Below are 16,610 nucleotides of genomic sequence, written 5' to 3'. Positions count from 1 at the left end.
CAGCAATATCAATAAAAGATTAAAGGCTTATTAATAATGTTTGTGCTGAGAAAAAGGCAATATTAAGTTAAAAAAGAATCGAATTGTTAGAAGAAATTTTAAACCAAATTAGAAAATATTAGGGTTAAAGAAAAAAACTTCTTGTAAATTGAAAAATATACAACAATACCAAGAAATTATTGGGACATTGCTTAGAAGATAAAAGAGAACTTGTGAAAAGAAAGACGAACACCCAGTAAAAGACTAAAGCTAGGATTATGGAAACAGAGCAAAAAGCGATCCAAAAGTAGCGATTTAATGAAAGGAACAAATTTGTTGGATGAAATTTTATTCTAAAATTAGAAAATATTAGGTTTCGAGAAGTTAGCCCAAATAACTTTTTTTGAATACAAAAATATAAAACAATGTCAAGAAATGTGTGAAATAAATAAAAAATGTGTTATAAAAGTGTTGTTGCAGAGAGATACACAATCTAAAACTAGCATTTAAAAAACGAACAAATCTTCTTCAAGTTAAGTAAATTATTTTCGCTGCAAGAATGATTATTTGTTTAAGAAATAAAACATCGCATTGTCAATGATTTCAATATCAATTAAAATGAAACGAAGACACATAATTAAAGAGGCTTAACAATATTTCAAACTGAATTGTTATCGCTTATTATTTACAAAATCGAATGATGTGCAGATGCTTTAACAGATACCAAATATACATATTTTAAGTAGAGGCAGTGAAAGTAAAATGTTACAAAGAAAGAAGCAAGCAGAAAATAGATTAAATATAAATGGTAAATATGAAAGATAAATAAGCAGTAAACATAAAGCAAACATTCATATAAGATTTATAACAAGTTTGTCTTCCTACCTTGCACTCGGGTCCTTGGCCTATCCAAAGCGGCAGCCACTTGTTGACCAGCAGCCACTGCAGACTCGATTTCGATATGCGATTCAATGTGCCATTCCCAGCATCACCTGAAGAATTTGAACGTGTGGCGCTGCTTGAGGTTTTCTTGGCCACAGTCGCGCTTTTGGCGGTTGTTCCTGATGTGGAGGCTTTCTCTGCACCACTTGAGCTAGCCGCTGATGCTGCCGCAGCTGTTGCATTGTTGCTGTGGCTGCTGCTGCTGCTCGACTCCTTGGCCGCCTTGCTGGCTGTCTTCACTTTGGGTATGGCGCCCGTTGGACGCACTGAAGCTGTGGAGTTGGCAACACTTTCGCCTATTGCTATTTGCTGCTCTTCTACAGCGGCTGCCACTGAAATTGCAGCTGTGGCAGGTCCCGCCGAAGCAGAGCGTGCCGCACGTTCCATGGACACATTGGGCGTGAGTGGCGATGTATGATGAGCAGCAGCAGCTGCAGCCACCGCTGCCGCTGTCGTCTTATAGATGTTGGTCATGCTCTGCGAATTCTCGCCATGCAGGCAGCTGAAGAACGACGAGGCGCTGTTCTTCACCGGCACCTTGACATTGCCGTACTCTGTAGCAGCTGCCGCAGCAGCCGCGGCAGCAGCCGTTGCACTTGTGCCCGCAACTCCGGCCGATGCGCTCACATAACCCTGACAATTGGGCACTGTGCAGCTGCTGTTGCTCGCCGGTGCAGCGGCGCCATTTGCATTCAAGCGTATGTGTCCCACGGTGCCAAAGTGCGAGTGCCCGAGCACAGCGTAATGTCCGCCCAGATTATAATGATCGATGTTGCCGCACGACGAACTCAAATGCCTTTCGATGCGGCCAATGCCATGGCCCAACACATCCAGCCGCGTGTAGAGCGGCACTCGACTGCCCGCCACAGCAGCAGCGGCAGCCGCTGTGGTGCGATAAAGCGGCTCATCGCGTATCTGCTCGTAGATATTCTCATAGCGCATGGCATTGGCATAGGGCAGATTGTAACCATCCGTGGATTCGGTGTCATCGAAGCTGCGCTGTCGTTGGCAATTGTTGCGATTACTGGCATAAAGTGGCGCACATCTCAAGCCGCTGCCATAGCGATTGCCTAAAAAGAAACGTAGTTAATTGAGCTGCTAATCAGAGACTACTTTTGAGTACTTGCCATTCTGCATATCGATGCGAAAGTTGCGTCTGTAGCCGAGCCCGGAGCGCACGGCACGTGGCACATCGTAGGCAGCAGCTGTGCTCGACGAGCGATCATATAAATCATTGCGATAACTATTGATGGGCAGGATGCGTGCCTGTTGCGGTGGTGCAGCTTGTTGTGCTTGCTGTTGCTGTTGTTGCTGTGGCTGATTGGCTTCAGTTGCCGCAGCCTGTTGTTGCTGTTGTGGTTGTTGTTGCGGTGGTTGCTGAGCTTCCTCAACATTAGCAGGGGCATTGGCAGCAATTTGATTGTTGTTGTTGTTATTGTTGTTGCTCGGCTGACCAATTGGCGCATAGATATTCTCATAATGCGGATGATTGGCTGGCTGCTGTTGTTGTTGTTGTTGCTGATGTGCTGGTGTTGGCGGCGTTGCTGCAGCAGCAGCCACAATATTGCCATAAATAGCACCACCGACAGCGCCCTCCATGGTGCCCTCAGCCTGGCTATTCTCATCATCCAACAGCGCTATGGCCAGCGAGGCCGCTTGCCTGCAAAACACACACAAAAATAGCAAGGTTAACAATATTTGTTATGTGTGTAAGGTAAGCGAAGATGTGTGTTGGCATTTAAGGTGGTAGCTCTTAAAAAAAAAGTTAAGATGTCTTCAATTAAATTGGTAAACTACAAGTAATATACGACTTTTCTATTATAAATTATTAATGAAGTATTGGAAATAAGGGGCATGAAACACAATTAAATTCTGATAGCAGTTTCCTACACTGTGGGTTAAACAATATAAGAAAATAATATGCAAAAGTGCAAGATGCTGAGAAGATCATATAGTAAGCGATTCAGTATGTATGTCTATCAAAAAAGATTAAACTATTGTCTATAGTAATTAATGGTCTATAAATTCATCATAGAAAGTTTTGTTTTAATATATTTACAAAGTTTTCGGAAATTGATTATGCCTCATATGAAATATTTAATAGGTAAATAGGGTAATAACACAAGTTTTCGAAATCGCATTAAGTAATATTATTATAACGCCGAAAATTTGTGTTTAGTAAATACAATTTGCATACAACACCATGACTTTGCTGTCTATGAGAGCTATGCGATATTATGATGCCATCCGGTCAATAAAAACAATCTACAATGCCGACAGCAAAAATAAGAAACCCCGCCTAATTTCATAAAAATAGCTTTCAAATTGATTGACTAATTTGCATCAAATCAAACGGACAGCCGGATACTAGAATTTACGTCTAAAGGTGGCAATTAAAATGAGATTTATAAGAGTTTCCCAAACTTGACTTGCATGCTTTAAAAACTATAGTCTATGATAACTATAATACTGAAAAGTAAATAGTTGAAATTCATAATATCAGCTAATGAAATGTGCTTCCTAAAGTTTCTTCCAGTTAATTTGAATGTTTTACAACATATATTTCTATAAAAAGTATAGTATAAATTAATACTGAATAGTATGTAGTATAAATTAATACTGACTGCAAGCCGTAGTTGTTCTAGCTACAGCATTGAATTCTAAGCCATATAATATATAGTTATAATAAATAAATTAACATTTTTTTAACTTACCGTGCCAATGCGCCCTGCTCTTCCATTCACAAGGGCTTATCTATCATACAGACTCCCGCATAGCTGCGTCCGATGGTCATCAAGGCTGGCAAAATGCGCCAGCTATCCGAGTCCGGGCAGTAAACCTCAACCGAAGCCAAATTCGAGGTGCCATCGTCCCCTCCAACCACATACAAGAGTCCATCGTGTGCGACAACGCCAGCATTGCGACGACAGTAGGACATATCAGCAACGGAACGCCAAGTGTCCGTCTCAAAGTCATAGGCTTCCACAGATTTGCGCACCATGGGCCCATCGTGACCACCGACAGCATAGAGTATATTGTTCAAGACGCCAACTCCAGCACCGCTGCGACGCGAAGACATATCCGCAACGCTAGTCCAGACATCGAGCTCGGGATTATAGCGTTCGACCGACGAAAGACATTGCCGCGAGAAACCATCATAGCCGCCCACAGCGTAGAGCAGGCCATTGACCACGCCCACACCGACAGAACTGCGTCGCGTGGACATGGAGGAAATGAAACGCCATATCTCAGTCTTGGGATCATACATCTCGGCACTCGATAATCCCGTGGTGCCATCAAAACCGCCCACAGCATAGATGCAACCATTGAGCACAGCGACGCCCAAGGTGGAGCGACGTGCCTCCATGTTGCTGCAGTTGGCCCACTGATCGGTGGCCGGATCATAGACATCCACAGTGCGCACACGCAGCGATCCATTGAAACCGCCCACGGCATAGACTTTGTCGCCCAGCACCGAGAGTCCGCTGCGACACCGACGATTGGGCATCTCGGCGGCCTGATACCATTTCTCCTCACGCAAATCATACCACTCCACAGAGCGTATGGCCTTCGGTGCCTGGCCGCCAATCACCAGCAGTATCTTGGGCATACCAACCGGCTTGCGGGGCACGGTGCGCGCTGATTTGGTCTCTGAGGGCAGCAGATGATAGGTGAGCGCCTCGATTATCAGATTCTTGCACACAATATTGCCCTCGAGCAGCAGTTCTTTGTCCACCCGCTGAGTGATGTACTCCTTGGAGAGGAAGGGCAGACGCACGTGCTCCATTAGCAGCGAGGTGAAGTGCTCTCGCATTGGGACATCGTAGCGCAGCCAGGCGATCACGCATTCGTAGACACGCTCCTCGTTTGGCACCGAGATGCGATCATTTGATATTAAATTTATCACTTGCTCGTGCGTCAAATTCAGAAACTCGTCAAATTGTATCACTTCACTGTGTATGGAGAGAACAAGAGAGAAAACATTTTAGAAATGTGACAGTAAATTAAAGCAATTAATTATACGCATAAGGTAAATAAATATATAGCATGTGATCCAATTTGGATTTACTTAGTTAGAACTGGTTCTTGCACAAGTTGAATACACTTTTCAAGGCTTTGAAAATGTGAGTAAAAGGCGTCTAGAATTTGAGTCTGCACTTCAAGGCAATCTTATATAACTTGGAAATTCTTCTATGCACTGATACAATATTTATAATTCTGTTTAAGAGACTCATTTTGGATATTTTCAAAACTATATTAGATTATTTTTCGGACCCAAACTTGAAGTGAAATATATAAAACTAAAAGTATTTCGTAATTCAATTCGTTAAAAAAATATTACAATATAACAGGCTTAAAGGTTAAAAATAATATTTGAGATTTAATATATATTATTATCATTATATTATTTTATATTTGATGATCTGGGAACTTTTGAAAAATAACTTCCAAAACAATATTGTACTAAACTTTTTAAGCTAAATTGTAGTTATTTTCTCTTTACTCAATTTTCTAGCACTCTCACTTTAATCCGACAAAATATTTTTACTTTAGAAGCCCTCGAAAATATTATATTATCATTTGAAAACAGACAGAACTAAATCTAATCAGTGCATGATAAAAAAATACTTTTTTACTTTGCGGCTTAATTATAAAGTTTGCGGTTAACTTTTAAAAAAGTGCAGCGTAACAAATCGTTTTAAAACCTGGGCTAACTATAAAAAAAGCATAGTAGAGTTCCCTCGTTGTAGAAAATGAATTGTTAGCAAACAAATTGAAAAATAACTGCAGTCATTATAACTAATGATCTTTTTGGGTGTGAGATCGCAACCTAAACATCATGTAATCAAATTAAGTACATTGCAAGTAATTGCATTGATTGATGGATTTATTGGATACTTATTCGATTGTCGATTGGCGGCATCGCGATACTCACTTGAAATGTTGTTCAATGTAGGTCTCGGCATAGTTTAAAAGCTCAACGCAGCCATGCAGATCAGCGAATTCACGAATGCCCAGACAATTGCTGGCATCCAATTGCGTTTGTAGAAAATCACAGCAGGCATCTCGGACATCGGTGAGCTGCAGCAAATTGGCAGCTGTCAACAGCACCTGGACATTATCCTCATTCACCTCCACATTCGATGTATAGACATAATCTATCAGCAGCTCAAGAGCTCGAGCATCGACGCTCTGCAATGTGATGCGAGTTTTCCGGGATTCCTCGAAGCTGGTGAACATCGCATAGAAGTAGGGACTGCAGGATGCCAAGACCATGCGATGGGCATGAATCTCCACATCGTCAGCCACCAGAATGACATCACAAAGTTGTTTTTGTCTGTAATAAAAAAAAAGATAAAGACATTAAGTATGGCATATTGAGTAAGGTCAGCAGGTAAAAGCTTAGCATACACTTTCTATAAGGTCTAAAGAACAACAAAAAAGACATAAAGAAACTGAAACAGTGACGCAAACTGATTTGAATATGATTTCATAGATTTGCTTTTAATCAATTCAAGTATTTTACATAGGCAAGTAGCAGAATTTTATGATAAACGAATGCATACTTTGACATTTTATATTTGTATCTTAAAATGTATATTTAAGGAATCATAAGAGGGAGAAGCAAAAACAAATAATACCCATCTTGTCTATGGGTACCGGGTATAAAAATGCTATCAGCAATTTAAACTGTTGTTATCTGCCATTTCTGAGAGAATTAATTATCGGTTAGTTGGTTAAGGCTTGTTTATATAATATTTTAAAAAACCACAATCTAACCTTCAGCAATAATTATGACTTGATAGCCGGATTCGATTCGCAAAGCACTTAAATTCAACTCGTGTGCTGAACTCTATTCATTCTACGAGTTTTATAGTAAAGATATGCAAGATCACAGTTTGTTATAGCGAAATATTCAATGAGTATTTTACTATTTAAGATCTGTATTTGTTGACATACATTTATTGTTAAATGCAATTTAAACTCAAAAAATTCAAACAAATTTTTAAAATCTTAACATCATTTTGATGAATTTAGTATCTTATCTTGAACATAATAATATTTATTTTATAACAATAATTTCTATTTATATAAATTTGAGTTTAACTTGTTTTCTAATTTCGAATTTCCATTTTGAATCTCTTGTTTTTGAAGCATTTAACATAATAGATGTCATTTTAGGCCTTTTTTCGACAACTTTTAATACCTTTATTTATCTAAACATGTGATTATGCAAATATTGTTATTAAATTTAGAATTAAAACAAAGATATCTTGGAATTTTCAAACGTATTAATTAGATTTAATAAATTCCTTACAATAAAGTTGACTGGACTGCTTATTGTGCGTAATAATTAGAAACATATTAAACAAGTTAGGCAACTTTTCAATAAAAAAATGTCATGGTGTCAAAAACACTTTGCAGTTAAAATTTAATTGGACCACTGTGCGCAGCGCTTTTGGGGCATTGGCTTACAGCAACAATAATGAGGGTAAGAAACGAGTTTGCCGCCAAAAAGTTTCCAACAAAGTAGTTTTCCATTTACACAGACAGTTCCCAATTTCGATGATACAACACGGAAGTGGGAAGTGATCGAATAAATAAATAAAATCAACTCAAACGAAACGAAACGAAAAAGCAAAAGAGGAAGATGAAAAAATCACAAAAACAAAACAATAAACTGTCGTCAAGTTCAAGGGCACATTAGAAATATGAATGTGAAAATGAAACGTTAAATTAGCGAACAAAAATTTAAAATGAAGAGCAAACAAAAACAACAACAAAAAGCATAAAAACGCATTACAAAGTCGAATGTTAATGCGAATGGCCTCTTGACAAAAGCAAATAAAACTAACACCAATAATAATAAATGTGTGTGTGTGTGTGTGTACACACTGGCAAACACACGACACTTGTCTACTTTTGTGTGTATGTATGTTTGTGTGCAAACGGACAAACAAAGCGTAATGCGCAAAAAATGCATGTGTGTGAAGGAGAAGGGTGATGATGCTGCTGCTGCTTGACCATCGTTCACATTATTAGCAATTAATTTCATATTTTTGCCAAGACCAAAATAAACACAAACAAAAGTGTATACACATAGTATGCTATCTCTTTCACACTTACTTGCGCATCTCGTTCATGGCATCAAAGGAGCGTGAGGTGTGCTGTTCATTGCTGTATTGTCCCACGGTGCCGCGCTCCTTGCCATTGGGTCGCTGTATGTGCTTTTGGGAGCTCTCATCGAGGCTATTTTGGCTCGCATAGCGCAACAAACAGCTGCCGCGTTCCAATCCACTGCCTTCGGCGGCAGGATTCTGTTGATGCTGCAGCTGTTGTTGTTGTTGTATCAATAGTCGCTGTCGCTGCACCACACCCACTGCAATGCCCAGACCAGGTGCTGGCATTATTACACCTGCTTCCTGACCTGCACCCGCAGCCGCCCCCGCGCCCGCTTCAGCATTCTGCTGCTGTTGTTGTTGCGGCTGCTGTTGTTGCTGCTGTTGATTCTGTTGCTGCAAATTGCCATTGCTTAGATTGCTCATAATACCGATCGTGTATTTGGTTAATAATGCAGTCAACGCTATCATTCACACAGCACGCGCGATGTTGGGAATGTAGAGCTAACAAAATTCACAGTTTTTTTCAGCAGCAACTTTGTGCAACTTGAACTCGATGTAAAGTAAAAAATTTAACTACGATGCCGAGCAGTGTTAAGCAACGTTAGCAGCGTGCATGTGTGTTGAGCAACAAATAAAGACTGAACAGCATTGCTCCTCACGCTAACAGTAGCACTCTACTAACAGAAAGAATACAAATGTTACCGCGCTTACTCTTTTTCGCAATCAAATGTTAATTCAAATTACGAACTGGTCGCCCTAGCAACCACAGCACGCAGCAGGTGTATAAAGTAGAGAATCGATTAAAAAAAACGTGTATTTCTACAGAAATCACTTCAATAAATGCTGAAAGCAATTCAACTTTATTTGTTAAAACCTGTTGACACAGTTTTATATGTTGAATTGTATATACGCAAGTGTAACCAGCTATGGAACTATTAGTCTTGGTATATTTGGTATATTTTGCGTCGTTAAATAGTAGTTTTTGACTATCTTAGTTGCGGTCACCCCAAGCGCATCATAATTTTTAGGGCGGTGTTCGCGTTTTGTTTTCGTTAATTATTCCTTGCAAACCAGCATACAAAATTATTAATTATAAATCTAATCTAAAATGCAAGCAATAGAGAAATGTGTGCTGGCCGCCTTATTGCTGGGCTGTGTGCTGCAAACAGGTAAATCGCATGCGCAGCCTGCGACTGCGTAGTGTGAAAAAAAAACAAACACAAAACAAACTCATTAATTGTGTGTTTCATGTGCCCGCAGCTTATGCCATCAAATGCTGGGATTGTCGCTCGGATAACGATCCGAAGTGCGGAGATCCCTTCGACAACAGCACATTGGCCATCACCGATTGCCATCAGGCACCTGAACTGGAGCATTTGAAGGGCGTGCGTCCAACCATGTGTCGCAAGATCCGTCAGAAGGTGCACGGGGAATGGCGTTACTTCCGTAGTTGCGCCTATATGGGAGAGCCAGGAATTGAGGGGGATGAACGCTTCTGTTTGATGCGCACGGGCAGCTACAACATCTTCATGGAGTATTGCACCTGCAACAGCAAAGATGGCTGCAATGGAGCAGCGCTGCAAAAAAGCAGCTTCCTCAGCGTTTGTCTGGGCACCCTGGTTGTTGGACTAGTCGCTCATTTCCTTCGAAAATAGCCCCAAGTGGATTAGTTCCATATGCTATGTGTGTAATATGTGTGCCTTCGAATAGTAAACTTAAAAACTATGTAACTAATGTCCGTCCAGACTTCATAATCTTTCGATGAAAACATATCTCGATTCTATTAGTTCACATTCCATACGATTTAAGCTCAATATGTATTGTCCATCTTTATATTTGCTGTCTGCATTTTTTGCGTGCAGCTTTTTTACACATAATTTTACTTTAAGCAACGAACACATTTACAAAATTTTTATTTGTAACGCAATATTTGTTGCGAAAACCGAAATAAATGAGAAAGTAATTGAAACCAATTTCCACTGTGTATTTAATTAACAATTTTGTTAATTGTTTGAAACCACTTTCAATCGTTTACATTGTTCTATCGATTTGCAAACTAAATAATCGAAATAATTACTTCAATTTTGTTATTCCTCATTAACCTATCGACTTTGAATTTTCTATTCACTTTAATGGCTTTCGTCAAGTTGAGGCAATTGATCGGAAAGTTATCGTTCTGCTGCATTTTTGTCATCCTTTCCTTCTCTACCTTCGTTCGTGCGAGTGTCGCGTCGCTTCGGTGTCTTGATTTTATTTGTGTGTTTAAACGGTTTTAATTTGTTATTACAATTACATTTTTGGTGTAAAATATTGTCGAGTACCGTGGTCATTGTTTGTTTATCAACAACAATTTGTGCGCCTGCGTTTATTGTGTTTTTTCATATATTTTTATCTTGTGCAAATATTGTGTGTGCAGCAAAAGTGCCGTTACTTCTCGTCCGCTTCGTCAGTGTTGCCAGTGTTGCCCTATTAAAATTTGTGTTTTTTTTTGCGTTTTATTTTGTGTGTTGCGTGTGCGTCTGTTTAATATTTCGAGAAAAAACCAAATTACTCAACATGGATCTGGATACTGATTCAAATATTTGGAAGGAAGCGGATGACATGCTTTCTATTTTCTTAGCTAATTTGGATATCCAACAATATGAAAGGTTTGTTTTTCAATTTCATTTACAATTTGACAGGCGCCATTTTCTTTTACATTTTTTACATGTTTATTATTAAAAAAAGACAATTAACATTATGACATTTAAATTTCACACAAATTGTACCAATTATAAGTTAGAACAATGTTTTTTTTTATTAAAGTGCCATTTGCACGGCGAACATAGCAAACAAAGCAGCTGCACTGAATGCCACAAGGCTGGCAGCGCTAGACTCGGAGGCGTTGCACAAGTCTCCCTTGCAGGTGAAGCATTTCTCCACTTTGAGGCTGTGCGACACTGTGCACTCGTTCTCCTTCTGTCCGATCACCTCAAAGTGACAGTCACGTGACACAATTTGGCCGGCGGTATCTGAGGAAATAAGTTTTAAAAATTAGATTCATTTTAATTGCTTCTAGTCTGGGATTGATTCAAAAGAAAAATTTTTTATTGAATGAATTTGATTTAATTTATTAATGGATATTGATAAAATTCTCATTTATGCTGTCTAACTGCAGTAATTGTATTGAATTTTTCAATTAATACCGTCGCTTGTTTATGCTACAGAAATCTAATAATTCGTTTAACTTCAGGTATTTAGATCACAAGCGTCGTTTGTCACTGAGCCAGCAGGTCAAAGCTTCTCTTCATTAGACACAGAAGCTTTAAAAGCTTTAGTCAATGCAAGCAATTGGATGTGGGAAGTGAAATGAGTTGAAGCTATACAGTTTTGTGCAGCCAATCGAATGCATGCTTAAAAGCTCCGATGTGTGCATGTTAATAAAACTCATTGAGCTTCTCTCAATGCATTGTTTAAAGCTTGTATGTCTTTAAAGCTTTGAGATACACTTAATTTCATATGGCGGATTTACGTTAACAATCTGATGCATTTGCATATCAATAAAAACGCAAAGTTTCATATTCAAACAATTATACCCTGAGATAATTTTTTAATTTTTTTTAGAATTTGAATGCTTTCAAGGAAGTATCTATAATGCAAATATTTCTAATTATTAATCTACCTGAGAAAGTTATTGAACTTAATGGGCATTTATATTCACAAATCCTTTGTTCTATATTCTGTGCACACAGGTTCTTATACTGCATCTATATATACGTCATAAATAGATAGATCTACCGTTAATTATTATTATTTTCAGGAACTGACTAAAATATCAAAAGATAATCTTCAAATAAAATTCCACGAAATTCTCTTAAATTGTTGCGATGATCTCAACTTTCGTTAATTTTGGTATTTCAATCTGGTTTTTAATTAGTTAGTATTATATTACTTTCGCACGCCTCAAAGATTTCTTTATTTCATTCTAGCTCAATTTCTTTTTAATTGTTGTTTACGTATTTGCATTGACGTATTGCATATGGTTGAGATTTTTGTTATATTGAGGTGTTCAACCAACCAAATGTTAAACCCACACGAAAGCTTTATAAAAGTCAGATGATTTACATTCGCAACGAGTTAGCAGCCTCAAATACAAAAAATACAATTCGTAATCCAACAAAATTTGATTGAGTTTCACGTATGACTTTTGTTATTCTATCAAGACTTTTCTGTATGTTAATTGGCATTGGCCTCCTATATGCGACGTATCTACGCAATGACATCACGAAAGAATTTATTTGTTTATATTCGAGGCGTCTATTTCTATTATGTTTGCTAATGATGAAGCGAGCTATATTTGTTTAGCTTTCACTTACCACTTGTGACCACCTTGTTGCACTTGGTCACCGGCTGCAGTTGCTCCATGGTGGCTGGTTTAAGAGCGAGATCACAATCCACCTGTCGAACATTAAGAGATGGTTCGATCTTGTCCTTGGCGCAATTGGGATCCGTCAGGGATTTGCATTGATAGCACTTGATAGCAGTTGCTGTAAATGAACAAAGAAGAGCACATTAGACAAGTTTAACATTGAGAATATATATTAAACTTATTTAACTGACAGATTATTATTCTCACATTTGCTCAGTTACAACCAGTTTACCTGAGCCGCCTTCTGTTGCGTTACGTTCATTATGTAACGCCCTCGGATGGAACAACAATGTCAATTATCATGTGTCTCTATTTAGCTACTACAGTATTTATATAAAGACATCTATATACACATATGTACATACATATATCTTGTTTGGAAGAAATACGTGCAGAAAATGAATTTCATGCCAATTCCGAAATAGTTTTCATATAGAAATGTTTTACGTATTAATGATGTCATCGTATATTTACTCAACAAGACATGTGTCAAATGATAAATGAAAAATTTAAAAGATTATTGGAAATATTCGAATAACTAGTTTTATGTTTTCTTTTATTTTATTTGTTTTGTTTTTTTTCACAGCTTTATTCAAATCAAATTCACTCTAAGTTAAATTTTGAATGTTAGGAAATCGAAACTGGTTTTGGGTTTTGAGTTTTTCAATAATAATCGTTGACCTAAATGCGCAGATTTCACATTTTGTGTTGCACTTAGAACTAGAAACTTACCACTGTGCATGAGGCACATGGCAATCAACAGAGAAGCGAACACTTGTTGCAGCATTTTTAAAAAATTATATAGAAATTCTTTTTGCGAATTTATTTATACTTTATTTGTTGCAAAGAACACACAATGTGGGAGACGCGAGATATGTTTTGAACACTTTCGATGCCGCTGAATAACTGAAAGCGCATTTTGTTTGTTTGCTTGTGGTTGGCGGCGTCTTCTCTACTCTTGTTTTGAGTGCAAGCCAACGCAAAGCTTTGCTCAGTAAATTATTTAAACAAATCGACTTTGAGTGAAACTCAAAACGAGTTCGCAGCGTCAGGCAAAAAGCTTAGAAAAAAACAACAACTGGAAGCGTCAACAATAATTATTGTAGAGATAGAAAAAACTATTTTGTTTTGATCGTCAGTTTCGCTAGCCGTTGAATTGAACTCTGGGAATTTTTTTTTGGGGTGTGTTATGCTGAGTCTTTGATGTATTATATGATGTACTACTATATGTATTTCTGTGTGTTTGTGGATCTGTTCTGCTTTTCTTTAATTTAATTAGATTTATTGCGAATGCTTTTAATTGAAAGCTGGCACAGTTATTTGACATTCTGCGAGGTGACTCATTTTGCAGTTGAATGGACTTTTTAGAATGAAATGATTTACAGATGTAGTTTAGGCATTTAACTTCTCTTACTCTTCTTGCTTTCTTAACCAGGGAATACTTAGATAAAATTGGTTTGAAATTAAGATCTCAAATTAGATTTCGATCAAGTTAAATGCTAGTTTTATTGTAGAAATAGTTTATGCATTAACAATCATATTTGGGATACATTTTAAAAATGTAAAACTGTTTTTTTAGTTTAGACTGAATAAGACCCTTTTCTTTCTTAATAGTTTTTATATCCGATATTCATAGGGTAGAAGGGTATTATAACTTTGTGCTTTCAGGAAATGTATGTAACAGACAGAAGGCAGCACCTCCGCTTTATAAAATATATGTACATACATATATACTTTCTTTCTAAGTAGTTTTTGTTAAGTGTTATTTGTGGTGTTTTGTCCGATTTGAAGTACATTAAATTAAATAGAGTTAAAGTGCATTTATTGAACTTCTACTATAATGCACCCTTTGATTGTTTCATTGTTGTTATTATTTATTGGGTATTGTCTTATTTTACATTTACATAATTTAATTAAAGTTTCAATTAACAATTATTTGATGTAGTCAACAATAATTTAAATGAATGTTTCTCAGGGAAATAACATAGCTATAGAGTACATCATTGTGTAATCAGTGGTTGCCCTTTGCCTTTTTCATAGTTTTAAATAAAGGTTTTGTTGCATTGTAATTAAATTAAATACAAGCTTAAATTTACAATTCACGCACGCAGTTGTAATAACAATGTAAATAAGTTTTGTACATGGAAAAAGTTTGATATTTTAAGAATCTTAAATTATTGATACAATTTGAGTCGCTTTATATAACTTCGCATTTTATGTCTCCTCAACTCGTGCTTGGCTGGTCAGGCTATAACATACTGCACATAAGCGGTTCATTAGCCTCTCTGCTTGGGGGGAGAACAAGCTGGAAAAGTATTTACTGCATTGCCTGTCTGTCAGTCAGTCAGTTCTTGGGACGCATTATGCACGCTGATTGCCATTTTGTTGCACGATATTTGAGCTATCGACCCGCTGAGATCTCTTCTGTCTGTTGTCTTGGTGATACGAACTTGAGGCGCAATTGGGCGCACTGAACACAGACAGCTCAGACAGCATTGACTTTAAATCCTTACACACAAAATAAAGGAAAGAAGGGATTGATTTTTTCTTTACTGTCGAGAAAAAAGTGAATAAAAGTATATCGGATTGCTTTGCTAGACGCTGAGTCTGCCTATCAATCAGCAGCTGGCAGGTTAAAGACTTGTGCTTAAGTACTCGCAATCTTCAATCAATAAATTTTGATTTGTTGACCTTTGCATGTGTACAGATATTTGGTTTATTATTTACCCCACTCACCGCTGAAGCTTCAGTCCGAGCTTGAGCTGTTTTACTTGTTTCAATTGCGCAGTTGCCTCAAGTCTAAAAAAAAGCTCCTCAACTTCTCTCGGGGCTGCGCTTAAATTGATCTATAAGCTGAATTATATACATATAACATTCAGCATTCATTTGCATGTGCTGCGGTTGTTTTATATGATGCGATAATTTCGTCGAAATAATTTTGTGAATTTCATTCGAAAGTTCGAACAATTGTAATTAACAGCATGGGGAATTGATTTACATTTTCGCTGACCAACAATTGTACAATTTTGACATTGTTGGGCATAATTAACAAATAAGCTGTTCCAGCAAACTTGATAAATGACTAACAGATACTCTGTAATTTCACATTAATCAAGTTGTATTGAGTTATTAACTGATAGGGTATTTAATTGTGCATGTGCAACAGGGCGTATACGTGCTGTGTGTATAGCAGACAACAAATAAATTGTGCGGACAAACAAATTCCAATTTCCGGCCGCAGCGTGTCATTTTGCCCAGTTAAATATTTCACACTGTGCCACACAATGCTAATCATTTTCATAGTTAGCCACCAATTTGCCCACATAATGACATGGCCAGCGGGCCATTCTCGCGCTTTGTTGCGGCCGTTTGATTTATTGAATAGCATATCTTAAGCCGCTTTGCGTTACTCATCATCATCGTCATCATAATCAGCAGCAAGCAGCTGCATTATTATTATTATCAACAACAATACAATTTGATTGAATTTTTCACTAGTGAAAAGCGCACACAACGCTCGCTTGCTTTTTTTTTTTTCTACATCACATTTTGGTTGGTTGACTGATAGTTGTTGCAACTACCCCCAATTGCTGTTGTTGCTACCGTTTCTCGTTCTGTTTGTGTGCGTCTTCTGATGCTGCTTCTTATTACCCTGGAGATGGCGCGTCGGGTTAGAATTCAATTATATGGCAGCATAGAATTTGAAAGATAGAGATGCCACAACGACAAGACCATTCGAAATACAAGCAAGCTGCTTTATACCCTGTACTTTAGTAGGAGATGTAAGACCATGTTGTTTACTTGCAATATAAAGAAAGTCGAATTGAGAAATTGACACATTAAGTAAGAAATTGAAAAGTTAACGTTAAAATAGATTATTTTGATGTTGTTATAAAAGGTTAATGTGAGAATGCTTGGAATGTTTATAATTTGTCTAAAAAAATGCAAACAAGAAAGAGGAGAATAGCCATTTTAAAATGATTTATTTATAGATTCTTTTCAATGTTTAGAAGTTGTTAAAAATGCGAATAAAGACTTCTTTAAAAATATATTTGATAAAAGGAGTTTCTAAATGTTCTGAATTAATATACAATTTAATATAAAATTGTAGTTTATCTAGAAATTCAATTTTCTAAAGACAACTTCAATAAAAGTAG

General features: G+C 37.4%; 3 protein-coding genes across 5 annotated transcripts in view; 1 reads left to right on the top strand and 2 right to left on the bottom strand.

The window, feature by feature from the left end:
- LOC133834979 (ring canal kelch protein) overlaps nucleotides 1-8,670 on the bottom strand; it is a 30,220-nt gene extending 21,550 nt beyond the window's left edge. The window contains exons 1-5 of one of the 3 annotated variants that reach the window (XM_062264793.1): nucleotides 8,050-8,670; nucleotides 5,858-6,259; nucleotides 3,636-4,874; nucleotides 2,049-2,581; nucleotides 865-1,991 (exon numbers count right to left, since the gene is read on the bottom strand). In XM_062264793.1, the coding sequence (XP_062120777.1) occupies nucleotides 865-1,991; nucleotides 2,049-2,581; nucleotides 3,636-4,874; nucleotides 5,858-6,259; nucleotides 8,050-8,513 (3,765 nt within the window). In that variant the 5' untranslated portion in view covers nucleotides 8,514-8,670. The remainder of the gene's footprint in view (nucleotides 1-864; nucleotides 1,992-2,048; nucleotides 2,582-3,635; nucleotides 4,875-5,857; nucleotides 6,260-8,049) is intronic. The other 2 variants (XM_062264790.1, XM_062264789.1) reach the window with 2 other exon arrangements.
- A 366-nt stretch (nucleotides 8,671-9,036) lies between these two features.
- LOC133834987 (uncharacterized) overlaps nucleotides 9,037-16,610 on the top strand; it is a 76,708-nt gene continuing 69,134 nt past the window's right edge. The window contains exons 1-2 of the mRNA XM_062264813.1: nucleotides 9,037-9,214; nucleotides 9,306-10,693. Of these exons, the coding sequence (XP_062120797.1) occupies nucleotides 9,154-9,214; nucleotides 9,306-9,700 (456 nt within the window). The 5' untranslated portion in view covers nucleotides 9,037-9,153 and the 3' untranslated portion in view covers nucleotides 9,701-10,693. The remainder of the gene's footprint in view (nucleotides 9,215-9,305; nucleotides 10,694-16,610) is intronic.
- Nucleotides 10,746-13,369, bottom strand: LOC133834988 (uncharacterized). Its single transcript, XM_062264814.1, has 3 exons — nucleotides 13,186-13,369; nucleotides 12,401-12,571; nucleotides 10,746-11,056 (listed from the first exon to the last, which is right to left on the bottom strand). Exons 1-3 carry the CDS (start codon nucleotides 13,238-13,240, stop codon nucleotides 10,845-10,847), a joined length of 438 nt encoding a protein of 145 aa, XP_062120798.1. The 5' UTR covers nucleotides 13,241-13,369; the 3' UTR covers nucleotides 10,746-10,844.

The sequence above is a fragment of the Drosophila sulfurigaster genome, chromosome 2L (genome assembly GCF_023558435.1).
Source record: "Drosophila sulfurigaster albostrigata strain 15112-1811.04 chromosome 2L, ASM2355843v2, whole genome shotgun sequence".
Classification (NCBI taxonomy): Eukaryota; Metazoa; Arthropoda; class Insecta; order Diptera; family Drosophilidae; genus Drosophila; species Drosophila sulfurigaster.
Note: the sequence above shows the minus strand (reverse complement) of the source record. Positions and strands in the feature narration are given on the sequence as shown.

What these genes read in the sequence shown, in the direction of transcription:
- LOC133834988 (XM_062264814.1), bottom strand. Translation starts at nt 13,240, where the DNA reads ATGCTGCAACAAGTGTTCGCTTCTCTGTTGATTGCCATGTGCCTCATG. An exon ending in CATGTGCCTCATGCACAGTG is followed by an intron (nt 12,572 to 13,185) that starts GTAAGTTTCTAG and finishes GTTCATTTACAG; the next exon opens with CAACTGCTATCAAGTGCTAT. An exon ending in CAACAAGGTGGTCACAAGTG is followed by an intron (nt 11,057 to 12,400) that starts GTAAGTGAAAGC and finishes TTATTTCCTCAG; the next exon opens with ATACCGCCGGCCAAATTGTG.